The sequence below is a fragment of the Salminus brasiliensis genome, chromosome 17 (genome assembly GCF_030463535.1).
Source record: "Salminus brasiliensis chromosome 17, fSalBra1.hap2, whole genome shotgun sequence".
NCBI classification, from domain to species: domain Eukaryota; kingdom Metazoa; phylum Chordata; class Actinopteri; order Characiformes; family Bryconidae; genus Salminus; species Salminus brasiliensis.
Genome location: NC_132894.1, coordinates 17,184,138 through 17,198,464, shown reverse-complemented (window position 1 = coordinate 17,198,464; position 14,327 = coordinate 17,184,138). Strand labels below are relative to the sequence as shown.

The 14,327-nt window shown below is 41.5% G+C and overlaps 1 protein-coding gene across 3 annotated transcripts in view; it reads left to right on the top strand.

The window, feature by feature from the left end:
- Nucleotides 1-14,327, top strand: part of wwtr1 (WW domain containing transcription regulator 1) — a 39,013-nt gene that overhangs the window by 16,175 nt on the left and 8,511 nt on the right. For 2 of the 3 annotated variants that reach the window (XM_072660473.1, XM_072660472.1), the window contains exons 2-4: nt 2,815-2,957; nt 5,210-5,323; nt 13,786-14,054. In XM_072660473.1, the coding sequence (XP_072516574.1) occupies nt 2,815-2,957; nt 5,210-5,323; nt 13,786-14,054 (526 nt within the window). The remainder of the gene's footprint in view (nt 1-2,814; nt 2,958-5,209; nt 5,324-13,785; nt 14,055-14,327) is intronic. The other variant, XM_072660474.1, reaches the window with a different exon arrangement.

Below are 14,327 nucleotides of genomic sequence, written 5' to 3'. Positions count from 1 at the left end.
CTCTCTCTCATGTACTGTGAGGTGTAGTTAATTAGTTGATTTTCTGTTTGCATAGACTGTAACTGCATAAGTGTAACTAAGACTTTCTTTCTGTGTATACATGTAAGCTAGTTATACATTTGAATGGGAATGAGCACAAAAGGAAAGGTTAAGTAAAGGCGAATCAGTTAAAAATGAAAAATAATAGTCACTTGTACTTGTATCACACATTTATTAAATTAATAATTTGTGTCTGACTAGATAGAAACTAGTTTTCTATGAAAAACACAATTAGATTTTGAATTTTGAGCCATCCTTAAAAAATAAATAATAAAAAAATAATATGCACCCAGCATTACGACATCACCTTGGATACCATATGTAAAGTGCACAATAAATAGAATCATTTACATTGAAGGCATTTAGCAGATTCTCTTATCCAGAGCGACCTACAAAAGTGCTTCACTGTTTACCCTCAGCTAGATCCAAAAGATACCTCTTTGACGCTTAGATGCTGCTTAATACAAAAGTCAGAACGGATACCAGCAAAAAACTCAATTATTTTATTGAATAGAATAGTATCTGTTGAGAAAGATACTCAAACTAAAAAGATTACAATATGACCAATGGCTTCTGCATCAGACCCCTTTTATTCAGAGAACTCACTCGAGACTTAGGGGGCCTATACACAGCTGCAGGACAGCTGCCCCACCCAGGCCCCTAGGCCTCTTACTGCCTGCTTCACACACCCCCACCCCTAATAAATTCCCCCAGTAGAGAGCAACACACTGAAGTCTGCCTGAAAGCCCATAGCATAAATCAGCCCCGCTGCTCATGTCTTTCACACAGATGCTTCTTGAAATCCTTTCTACACTCTGCTTGGCCTAACCCTAACCCTGTCTCTGTCACAGATCCCAGCATTTAGGACACTAGTTTAATCAATAAGCAGTTTTGAATACAGTAGTATGTCAATGTGAATTATTTGAATGCAGTGAAGTACAACATAAATGAGCATAATAATTCTGATTGATGTGTTTTCTATAAAATAAATGCACGATTAGCAGTTTGTGACGGCATCTTTTTCAGTTGATTACATCTCTGTATTATTATATACAATCTTTTCTCTTTTTTTATGTTTTAAAGAGTGCATCCAGAACTGAGAATTGAGAACAGTCTTCTATGCTCATAGATGCTGGGTGTACTATGAAGTTCTACTGTTCTTCTCAGGATCTCAGTACTTAGGGAAGCATTATGAAAGAGTTGTTATTTGCTCCCGGGCTCTCCCTACAGTCACGCAACCTAGTTCACCTGCACACCTTTGCCGTTAATATGCTTCTTAGAATGGTGCTTTCATGGACCGCTGGACATGTGCATGTGTTGACTAAATTGTAGTGACCGGAGTGAGTCAGAACTGTAAAAGAACCTACTGACAAGATTATAGAATTTATAGGATTTTATACAAATATGACGAGGGTCACACGTGACAGAAGTGTGACAGAGTGACAGAATGGCAATGACAGAGATGCCCTTCTCCCCATTACATGCCTTGGTACTTTTGTGCGCCTGTTCAGGTTGTTTTTAGGACTTTTATGGCCCAAAGTACAGGGTACTACTACTTTTACTTGAGTATTCGACTGGAGGGTTCAGGCTGCTTTATCCTGGGTTGAAGTACATGTAACCGAATCAATGTAACTACACTGTGTAACTACAGTGTTTGTTCGTTAAACATAAAAAAAAATTTACTCTAGTAAACAAGTAAAGTAAACTGAGTAAACCTAATGTATCACTCCAACTAATCAATGAACAACGCGTTAAATTAGGACAACGTTTGAGAACATGCCTTTTCACATTTTGGAAGCCTTTTAGCATTTGTGTGCATCAGTGCATTGCTACGCATCCAGACCCAGCAGTATATTAGTATATAACCTCTAAAATGTACATTGTACAAGCGTCAGCGACTGCTATTGTGGTGCCCCAGAGAACCTGCTTCCTGCTTTGCGAAGGTCAGTTCTCAGATCAGCAGGAAGTGGCTAATCTTCCCAGTGATGTGTAAATAGGCTCGAATGAGTCACACTATGCTTGAGGCCCTTTTGTACATGAGGTGACTCACTCTGCCTCAGCTGGCTCACCTCACCTCAGCTTTATTTGCTCAGCACGGTTTGTGTACAAACAAGCCCGTGCAGCTAAAGAGCCTAAATCCCCAGGATCGAAAACTTCAGTTCGGACCTAATCCGTCCTAAGCCCCTTTTCACACTAGGAGAGAAGCGACATGATTTCTGTGTTCCTACGATCTCCTGGTGATCTAGTGTGGTTCGGGGTTGAGCACCAGAAGACTTATTGTGGAGTGAAATGGTATATACCTTGTGTAAACTGTTTCAATGAGTGCAGGTCAGTCAGTGTACCAACGGATGCTCAGCCTGCTGTGCCGTCATGTCGTGCTTTCAGCCATGTACAGCTCTAAAAGAGAAAAATGCAGAGGAGCCAGAATTTCATGTGGCTTCTCCTTGGTTGAAAGGATGCGTTTAGTCGTGGGTGGGAGGACCCTGCACTGCCCGCTTGTCTTGCACTGCTTCCTGGGTTTCCCTTGATAACCTATACATACATTGATGTGGAATTTTTCTTTGTGTTGTTATAATTGTCTGACTTGCAGTTGTTGTGGAAGAATTAAGATTAGAAGATTCAGGCTCAGAGGGAAACGCCACCAGAACATGGAATGATCTTATAGACCTCTTGTAACCTTCAGAGGAAAAGAAAAGAAAAAAAAAAAAAAGTATTTTCTCAGATTCAGGTCATTTATGTGTATGTGTGTGTGTGTGTGTGTGTCTCTTTCTGCAGTCATGTGGAGAAAATCACCACGTGGCATGATCCTAGGAAGACCATGACTGCCAACATGAATCCGATGAACCTGCATGCCCAGGCCACCAGCAACAACAGCAGCGTACAGCAGCGTTCCATGGCCCTGTCCCAGCCGAACCTTGGTAAGACTTCTCATTCATTTAATATTAAATTATGTTTTAATAAGAAAATAGAACTAAAACATTGACTGAATGCAAAATAGTGTGAAAATACCATAACCACTTAACACTGCTGAAGCTGTAAATTTCCAAACCAGTTACATGTAGTTGGGTGATAGATTCATCTTCATATTAAATAAATTTACATTAACATTTGCTCTACTCGCGTAATATTACTGCAGGTAAGCTCAAAGGGCCACAACAGTTGTTGACATTACAAAGAGGTGATAATACAGAACACTCAGAAGCATGTGCATTTGACAGTTACAGTGCAGATCAGAGAAGTACTACTATGTAGAAGATGACTGTCTTCATTAGACATTCTTATGCCTCTTAACCCTTATCTAAGGGATGGCCGAAATTAGAACATGCCAGGCTGTCTGGGAGCTGCACGGATGTTTTTACACATAGCTCAACTGGAGACGGACTATTACATTGAATGTGAATGACCAAAACCCAATCCAGGTGTCCTGCCGTTGTCTGCGCTGCATAATTCAAATGTCCATGATGAACACTTCTTCTTATCCTTGATTCTGAAAATGTAGAATCTTTATAGACATCCATTTACCACAGCCACCACCTGTGCAGGCACCTGTGCAGTGATACTGTGGAGAAAGCGCTGTAGTCTAGCAGGGAAGCGTTGGGGGGCTATATTATAATGTTAAGACCTAGTTGAGCAGGAATCTTTCTGTAGCACGAGACCTTTTCGTCTGCTCCTGAGACGGACAAAGTGAACTTCTGGTCTGTGGTGCAGATCTTTTGCTTTTCTTGAAATCAGTACAGCGAATTGCTTCCAAATGTGCTTGCCTTGTTTGGCTCTTTTCTCCTCACAAATCCTGATTTGTGATTAAATGGAAAAAAAGGTGTGTCTCTGCTTTGTTGCCAGCTGTTTACAGGATTAGAGAGAGAGAGAGAGAGAGAGAGAGAGAGAGAGAGAGAGAGAGAGAGAGAGAGAGAGAGAGAGAGAGAGAGAGAGAGAGAGAGAGAGAGAGAGAGAGAGAGAGAGAGAGAGAGAGAGAGAGAGAGAGAGAGAGAGAGAGAGAGAGAGAGAGAGAGAGAGAGAGAGAGAGAGAGAGAGAGACCCCCATATCATTAGGGTTTAAGATTGGGGTAGGCCTTTAGGGGTGTTGTGATACCAGATTTTGAAATTTATTTATATAATAGCAATACTTAATACCAAACATTATCCTAGGGTATATCTGCATATGCAGTGTTTATTGTATTAAACACAAAGAAATTTCCTTAAGAGTAAATATAGTAAAATTAAAAAAAAAAAAAAAAAAGTTTGGAGGTTCTATTATATTATTATATTAGTGCTGTACAGAGGAATCCGTGCAAACAGCAGGAGGAGGCAGCTGCCTCTTGACCGGACCTGTGTTTATGTGAATGGAAGTGTTCAGCCTGAAGTAATGTTGCGTACACCATCCTGTTTGACTTGTTCAGACAGCTTATTCATGAAGAGGATGTGTTTCTCTTTGCCCTTTTTAGTTAACTGATAAAAGTAATTCATTTGCTCAGATACCAAAAAAAAAAACAAACAAACAACAACAAAAAAAACGATAGAAACCTCTGACTCACTCACTTACTCACTCATCTATGACTTGTGATTCTCTATTCAGTAACTTGGTAGTCCTGCTGGTTGGTTGTACGTTTTGTTAAGCATAGATATTCAACATTCCCAAGCAAACTTGCCTATGGCTCACGAATAGCCTTACACCTCTGTCCTACTGCATGGTATCGCCAATTAAAAGGAAAACTTGGTGACTGCTGGGCATTTGGAGACTTAGTAAAAAGCCCATTGTGCAATGGCCTGTATTACTCTTGCCTCTCTCTCTCTTTTTCTCTCTCTCTCATCTTGCCCTTCTCTCCCACATTCCCAGCAGAACAATGCTGGCTGACATCCAACACTTGTCAAGAAAGGATTTCTCTCTGCCTTTGTTGTTTTGATGGATTTTTTTCCACTCCTTTGTTCTCTTCTTCCAGTGCGGAGACTGACCTGTTACCTTTTCTCCCCAGAATCTGTCCCAAACGTCTTTTCAGTCTTGTCAATTTGATCAGACTGAGGGCACATCCTCAGTTGATGATGTTAACGCTCTTGGTCTTGTTTTTCAATGAACTCGAGCCCCGAGAAGCACGCAAAAGCAAATCTCAAGCAAGGCACACTAAGCGCACTTGGTTGATCTGGAGCTGTTGTTGTGCTGTTACTGCTTAAACAGGACAGCTGCCGGAAGGCTGGGAGCAGGCAGTCACCCCTCAGGGAGAAATTTACTTCATTGACCACAAAACCCAGAGCACATCGTGGCTCGACCCACGGGTGGACTCTCGCCTCAGTAAGTACTGTACCCCCCCCCTCCCCCTCCCCTGTAGACAGACTGGCCTGCTAAGTGATTGGGGCCCATCCTACAACCCTACAGCACCTCTCACCCCACCCTACTTCTTCTCACCTGCCCAACCCCCCTCCTCCACTCCCTTTTCCCTTCACCACGATCAAATGAAATAGGATCACACATGCTGAAGCCTCTGCTTGTGGACCTGCTCTAGCATGCTTGGCTTGGTCGTGATCTGGTCTTGAAGTAGAGTAGATGGGAGGTGGTGTGCAGCACTTCAGATTTTGATCCACTCTCTCAAAATCACAGCTGTGTTCTACAATAAATCACTTTGCTGATCATTTGAAAAGTGGGCCTGAGGCATTGCTAGTATTTGATTGCTAGTATTTGATTGAAAATTAATGTGCATGTTGTTTGTGTATTTGTATGTGTGTATGTATATATGTGTGTGTATATACACTTATAGTACTCTAAGTTCACACTCTCTACAGAGAGCGCACTTATTCACATTGTGAAACATTGTACTGTTAAGTAGCTTAAAGGCACTGTATACGATTTCAGTCCAATATACTTCCGGGAAGGTTTCCTAACAGTTTGCTAGCTCTCTGGACTTCTTTCCAGCATGCAAACAGACTGGTGTTCGTACTCCGCTTTACGTCTGTAAATGGGAAACAAAGTGGCTCGGACCAAAAACAAAACGCTATTCCAGCCAATCAGCAACACAGTGAGATTGTGCTTGTGTACAGGACAGGGGAAGGGGCACAAAGCGAGCCAAACAGCCAAAAAGGAACAGATCCGACAAATAAAAGCTACAGATCAGGGCGAAGACACATTGGTAAGGCATTTGGATGGTCGAGAGATCTCCAAACATTGAAAAGCATGAAAAGGGAAGAGGATGTTGCTCTAATCTCGCTTGCGGGTAACTTTTGATTTTTGATGTTTCACGGAAATGGGTCAGTATTGTTTTTGTCCCATTTGGGAATGTTTGTGCTCGACAATCGCAACTGGTTTGCTTAGCAGCAGCAGCAGTCATAACAGTTTCCTAATGCTAACCTAGCTAAAGCGAACTACTTGCCGTGAGGTTGTTCTCTAACATTACACAGTGTTTGATGGTACAACGTTTGTGAAGGGTTTTATGACCCAGCAGATCTTGAGTGGGGCGAGGCTTCTGAAGGGGTGCTGAAGGAAGTGTGTGTGTTTGTTTTGCTGTTGAGTTCAAATATTAACAGTGATTCTCCAGAATTGTATACGGTGCCTTTAATTTCCCAGGTTAGTTCACAAACTTACATGCAGTGTGTGCAAAAGTAATGGCACATTAAATATGTCCTGTTTTCAATAGGTTGTGTTTTTCCTAGTATGTTAAATTCAGATAATAAATAGCAGTGGTGCTTTGAAATGTTGGATGAATTAAAATTTCTTTTTAACTAAATTTCTTAACTTTCTTTTTCTTTTTGCATGTGACTGTATGTAGGTATTGAGTATCACAAACTCATGTGGCTTGAGCCAATGGAATACACTATTTATTGCCAATATGTTGCCTAAAGAAGGATGTCTTTTAAATGTAGATATGCACTACTGCTCAAAAGCTTGAAATTACTCAATATATGAGTTAATTGTTATTTTATTGAGTAGTTGCTTGTGTAGATTTTATACAGTGTACATTAAAATAATGTAAACTACACATCAGTTGGTAATTACAATTCTCTTACAATAAAGTCATTAAATGATCTGATTTTGATTTTATAACATTCATAACCTTTTTTAGAACACAAAAAATACACAAACGTTTATCCTCATGTTCTCTCTGGTAATTCTTCCATTTGGTTTAAAGTCATACTAGTATAATATGACAACCTACCTAATAGTGGGAATACCCCCCCCCCCCCCCCCCGGACAACCTTTACCCGAGTATAGTAGTTTGGTTGTGAAGGACAACCAAAGAAGGGGCTGTCTGAATTCCCTAACTGAGAGAAGAGAAGCTCGGGTAGAGAAGCTAGTGTACTCAGAAAATCAAAACAGTCCGATGACAAATGACCCTCAAGCGAATATGTTTATACTCTAGTATACACATGAAGCACTGCGTCAGCTGGATGCTGGACCCACCGGTGACTCGCCGGACATACCCGCAACTCCTCGTTTGACAGGAACTTGGTGGTGTACTTGTGGCAAGTGAGTCTCTGCAGTGGGTTTTGACTCTGAAGTTGGTCAAAAATATATATCCAAGATAAACTGGAAGAAGCAAGTGATCCCTGCAGGTTTAAACAACACTATATCACCGGAGTATGTTCTTTCTGTAGCTTTATGGGCCTATCAATGTGAAAGGGAGATATTGGGCCAAATCCATAAGGTCTTGTTCACTGCATTTCTTGGGCAACACACCTCTAAATTATGAGTGAGTGTGTATGAAGGGATCTTCAAGCATAACCATTTGCTTAATTCTAATAAGGCATTTCAGAGGTCTTGCACAACAATGTTACTGAACTGCACTTGCCAAAAGCCACAGTTTGCCGGTTTCTGCATCATCTGAGAGTTGCTGGTGATGTACTGCACTACACATTATAACTATATATTTTCAAAGCTTTGTCATTATTCGAGATAGAACTCCCAGATAACTTATTAAACTCTTATACTTATGAAGGTACAGTAAATAAATACTAGTAAATATGTCTTTACACGTTTTGGGTACAAAAATGGATGCATGGACATCGATAGATTAGGTGTCCTGCTTTTTATTTTATTTTATTTATTTTATTATTTATTTACTTATTTTTATTTTATTTTATTTTGAAAGAAAGGTGAAACTGAACAACAATATACTTGACGTGTTTCCAAGTGTTGTGTGAGTGGTTGCATTTTATGACGCATCTTGTAAGGTCACATATCCTCTAGAATCATGAGTTGTCCAGTTGTAAATGTGACTATGTTCATCATTTGAGTGCAATTTGCAAGTGGGAATGTTTGTATTACTATGAGAGCTTGGCCTTCCTCTATCTGGGTAGGATTGCCCTCCCTCTTTCCCCACATTTCTCAACGCATTGCTAGCCACTGTGGGCATGTGTATTAGCTGGCATAACAGTTATAGAATTGACAGTAAGCATTCCCCTTTAAACGTTCACTTATTATACCACATGTATATTGGGTTAGGTTCTCCGGTAGTTTTAGAAAAGCTTTAAAGAATTGATGCTTTGTTCAGCCGTACAGCGTTAAGGGCACCGTTTATATCTGGTCATATCTTCATGCATCCTGAGAAGCAGGATAATATCTTGATAAGGCCGGGGCACATAAAAATGCTAGTGTAAATACCCCCACGGTACATTTAAAACTGATACAGATCCAATCCCTCAAACCACTTCAGTCATACATTCAGCATACTTACTCCAGCATACATTCAACAACCAAAACCCCTCCCAGCACCAGCAATAATTACCGCTAAACGAGTGAATTCTGAATTTGAGCATATTTCAGTCTAAGCGAAGACCCATTTGACTACCAGGTGTAAATGCTTGTTAGTGCATATGCTAGTCACATAAATTGACCAGGTGTAAATGGGCTCAAGAGCTCTGAAGAAACCTGTAAAATGCAGCATCACATTTCTTCTGCTGCAGTAACTGTGTTAATCTGACCATTCTAAGGACAAACAAAACGGCTTATGAAGGCAGGCCCCAAATGTGCAGTCAGCTGTGAGTCTAAGAGGAAAGAGGTGGTTAAATTGAAATTGAGGTTTTTGTCACAGTTTCATGAGAGAGGAGGGGTGAGGGGAGGGAATACTGTGCGTGCAAAGAGTGTTATTGCTGCAGGACTACTCCACCCCCACCCTCTCGAGCACATACGCTCATATACTTGTCCGTACTCCCTCATGACTTTTGGCAGCTAACTTCAGACTACTTAGTAGAGGCATACACACCCTCTCTATGTCTCCTGGAGTGCCCCTCTAGCCCTTTTCTAGCTTTTGCTTAGACATGAGATTGAGATTTTTGGGCAAACATGCATCTTTGCAGTTATCCATTTCATTAACTTTAATTCACAAAGTCATCTGGTGTATACACAGTCATTTCTGTTGATTATGTGCTAGTGGTCCTTGTTAGGAACATTGTGAGGGTTTTAATGTGTTGCAGATTTTTGGGACGGAAAGCTTTTTTCCATTCTCTCTTTTTTTTTTTGCTGACCCTGTTGGACAGCTGACGCTGTTTCTGGGAAATAAATGAAACAAGAAGGCCTTTGTTGGCAGTGATACACAACTCAGACCTCACTGTCTCACCGCCCCCAGTACCTCCTCCTTAGCCTCCTCTCAAAAACATACGCTCATTCCGTTTGTCTGTGTTTCCTCCACACTTTTGCTGTTGCTCTTTCTCTGACCCCGAACTTCTGATGGCCCCAATCCCCTTTTTCTCTTCCTCTCTCCTGCTTCTCTTGTTTTTCCTCTGCCTTTTTCTCTGTGCACCTCACCCTGCTTTCATGGCTAAGCGAGGAGAAGGAGGAGCTGTCGTGCTCGCTCACTTCTCTTCCCCGACATGTGCTTTCCATCATGGTGATTGCTAGGACACTTGGTGCTAGCTGGTGTTCAGGGGGTCAGCATGCTGGACTGGACTAAAGCTGTTCACCTATGTGCTGCCTGCAGATTGCATGAGCCGGAAGTGCTAGAGTGTGTGTTAGAGCCACTAGATAGGTATGCCACTTTTGGACCTGTTGGGCTGTTGAGAATGGGTCCTGGGTCCTGTTCTCAGCAAATAGCAAACAACAATTTTGCTATTAAGAGCATGTATACTGTTAGACCGATATCTGTAGTTTTACTACATCTGCATATGTGTGTAAACTCACCAGATGAAGAGATGCTCTGAAAGCAAAAATCTGCACCAATATAAAAATTTAATCATTTTTTTAATGTTAGGATTGAAGCAACAAGTAATTTTGTGGTGGATTTACTGAACAGTTGCAAAGCACCCACACTATGTTGCCAAAAGTATGAACTTGCATGACATCCCATTCTTAATCCATAGGGTTTAATATGATGTAGGGCCACCCTTTGCAGCTTTAACAGCTTCAACTCTTTTGGGAGAGCTTTCCACAAGGTTTAGGATTGTGTTTATGGGCATTTTTGACCATTCTTCCAGAAGCACATTTGTGAGGTCAGACACTGATGTTGGATGAGAAGGCCTGGCTGGCAGTCTCCGCTCTAATTCATCCCAAAGGTGTTCTATCGTGTTGAGGTCAGGACTTAAGTTCAAATTCTTCTACACCAAACTCTCTTATCCATATCTTTATGGACCTTGCTTTGTGCTCTGATGCGCAGTCATGTTGGAACAGGAAAAGGTAAAAGTTGGGAGCATGAAATGGATCAAAATCAAAACAAAATCTCTTGGTGTACTGAAGCAGTAAAAGTTCCTTTCACTGGAACTAAGGGGCCTAACCCAACTCCCGAAAAACAACCCCACACCATAATCCCCCCTCCACCTAACTTTACTCTTGGCACGATGCAGTTAGACAAGTACTGTTATCCTCGCAACCACCGAGCCCAGACTCGGCCAACGGATTGCCAGACAGAGAAGTGTGCTTTGTCACTCTAGAGTCCAGTGGTGGCGTGCTTTACACCACTGCATCCAACGATTGGCATTGCGCTTGATGATGTAAGGCTTGGATGCCCATGGAAACCCATTCCATGAAGCTCTCTACACACTGTTCTTGAGCTAATCTGAAGGCCACATGAAGTTTGGAGGTCTGTAGCGATTGACTCTGCAGAAAGTTGGCGACCTCTGTGCACAATGCGCCTCAGCATCCACTGACCTCGCTCTATTAATTTACGAGGCCTACCACTGTACCACTTTGTAGCTGAGCTGCTGTCGTTCTCAATCTCTTCCACTTTGTTATAATACCATTGACAGTTGACTTCAGAATATTTAGTAGCGAGGAAATTTCAATGGACTGGACTTGCACAGGTGGCATGCTGTCACGGTACCACGCTGGAATACACTGAGCTCCTGCGAGCATCCCATTCTTTCATAAATGTTTGTAGAAGCAGTCTGCATGCCTAGGTGCTTGGTTTTAAGCACCTGTGGCCATGAAATTGATTGGAACACCCGAATTCAATGATTTAGATGGGTGAGTGAATACTTGGACAGTATAGTGCATATAGCACTTATTTATTGATTGACTTCAAACTGCAATTACAGTGCTTTAACAGCAAGTTGTAATGAATCTGATTACAAATTCATAATTTCACATGGGACAAATTTCACTCAGCTGTGTGAAATAAGACTTGCATCATTAATTTAACTGGCTTTCTATTGACTCCGATTTGGAGTAAAAGCTATAGTTATAGTTATATAGCTATAGTTATTTTCATACCTCTAAATTGTCAAATGTTTTATTGTTTATAAAAAGTAATCTTGAAAATCTTAGACATTGCCCCAAAGGCTGTAATTAGATTTGCGACATGTTTACAAAAAAAGCGTAAAATTCAATAAATGTCTACATTAATTTGGCTTAGATGGGCTAAAATAGCATCACATGGACAGTCATTTAGCAGCAATTGGACATATGTATGGATGTTAACATGTTAACCCTTCATTGAATGACCAGTCCAATTTAAATAAATAAAAATTGGATTTTACTTTATACATAATCGAAGACCGAATAGTAGTAACGCTGGGTTGAAAGGTTTTCAGCAAACAGATGATGACAGCATCTCAAAAATTGGTTGAATGCCAGTTCATGTGTTCTTTTCAAGCAGCTGTTCAATGCATTATGTAAGCCTTCCCTGAAGAAAACCTTTTATAGTATAACCGTGGTGCACAAGAGGAGTGCGCATGGATATGTGGTTATTTATTTATTTATTTTTCTTTTCCCCTCCCCTGTTCCACCCGGTGAAAAAGACTCTGGGTGTCTCTTTTTCACCTCTGAGCAGCTGGCTCTTCCCTCTAAATCCAGATTTTTGGAGGTAGTTAAGACGAAGTTCATCCATCTGTCTAAATCCTGTTGAAGCACCAAGGTTTGAGTCCTAAAGGCGAGCCAGCAAATCAGATTGAAAAGGCGCCGAAGCTCATTCTTATGCAACAAGGTGCTGCCAAGATGAAGATGAAGCTGGAGCACCGCATCGGTATATCTGCCCTGAGATATGCTACTTTTGTGCACTGTTCTCCTGCCAGCCCGGTTCACATCTGTTTTTCTCCAGGAATGCCTACCCCATGTGAGAGCAGTTTACGTAATGGATAAACACAGCACACGTACTGAAACATATGTATGCACTGAATGTGCAGCACTTTGGATGGATAGCTTTTTGTGTGAACTGTGAATCGGCCTGTGACTTCTGTAGTGTAAATACCATCCACTGAACGTTTCTGTAGGTGGAAAGAACCCCTACGTCCGATTAATAACCTTGCCTTATTAGTCAGTGAACAAAATAAAGTTCATGGGGTATAAAGCAGATGCTTTGGTGGCTTTGTGGAATTCTCTAATACGCAGTTCAGGAGGGGGGTGGGTGGGGTGGGGTTAGCACTCGGCAGGCCCGTTCTGTGCGAAAACTTTGTCTCTGTGTTGTCCTTGGAGCACAATGTCTTTTCTTACTGTCTGTTCAGTGCAGGATCAGTGGAGGTTTGTTATAAAGCAGAACAAACGTACGGTGAAGACGAGTTTCAGTCTCACAGGTTGTGAATTCAACTCTTATGTCATGTCATTAGTACTTAATCTGGTCTAAAAATCTTTCTGTACCTACTGAAAATTGTCATAGTTTAGATTAGTAAGCCCAGGCAGATACTTAATGTTTTAGTAATAGCTAATAATTCTGTCACAATGTATAATAAAACATTATTATATATAATTATTACATTATTCATGTCCCATGTAAACACCACAGTCTGGAAGTTCTTTTGGTAATTCTTTTGCTACACTTTACATATATAGAATAATACACTGGTCTAAAGTCCTGTTCACATCTGCAGTGCTGTTTAGAGTAAGTTGGCCCGCTGTTTGTGTGGGAGTGCAAAGCAGCCCTGATCCAGTCCGATCCTGTTCTGGACTTTGTCGTCTTCCTGTAGCTGCTGTGTGTGCGTATGTGCATGTGTGCCGAGAGAGCTACAGAGAGAAAAAGGGCTGTCTGAGGGAGAGCTTTGCGTCATCTTCAACAGTAAACACTCCTTGAGTTAAGACGTCTGGGAGCCGCATGCGTGTCTGTTGTACGCTGCGGCGGCTCAAGTCATCTCTGGATTATCTTCAATCTTTTCGTGTGTCTGTGTGTGTCTGTGTGTGTCTGTGTGTGTCTGTGTGTGTGTGTGTGTGTGTGTGTGTGTGTGTAACCACTTTTTTCATTCCAAATGTGTGTGGAATTCACCACTGTGTCCTGACAGCAAATGCTGCTCTGATGGCCGCCACCGCTTCTTTGAAACTTCCTTTAAAGCCTCCATATATTTGTTTGCACCCCAACCTTGTTACCAACATTCAATTTAAAGGCTGGTGTTTTTGTTTCTCTTCAGTGATGTCCCAACATCAGCACCACCAGCAGCATCTCCAGCATGCCCAGCAGCAGCAGCAGCAGCAGCAACAGCAAGTTCAAGTGCAAGCCCAGTCTCAGTCGCTGGGCTCCAGTGGCTCTATGCCCCAGCAGCAGAGTACTCAGCCTGGCATGATGAACATAGCCAACCCCCTGAGTGCCCAACAGCAGCACCAGCAGAAAATGAGGCTACAACGCATCCAGTTGGAGAGGGAGCGCATTCAGAGGAGGCAGGAGGAACTGATGAGACAGGTGAGGTTACAATTGTGTGTCAAGTCAAGTCAAATTTATTTGAATTGTTATTTTTATAGTCTGATGTCACAAAGCAGCTTTACAGAAATTCAGAAATATGAAATATTAAAATCATAAACCCCAAGTGAGAATGTCAAAGACAACGGTGGCAAGTAATAACTCCCTTAAACTTGGAAGAAGGAACCTTGTGTGGACTCCATCCTCCACTTATACATTTTTAATAAATGGTGAAAAGTCACCTTAACACCATGTAAGTCCATTAGTATGAATATG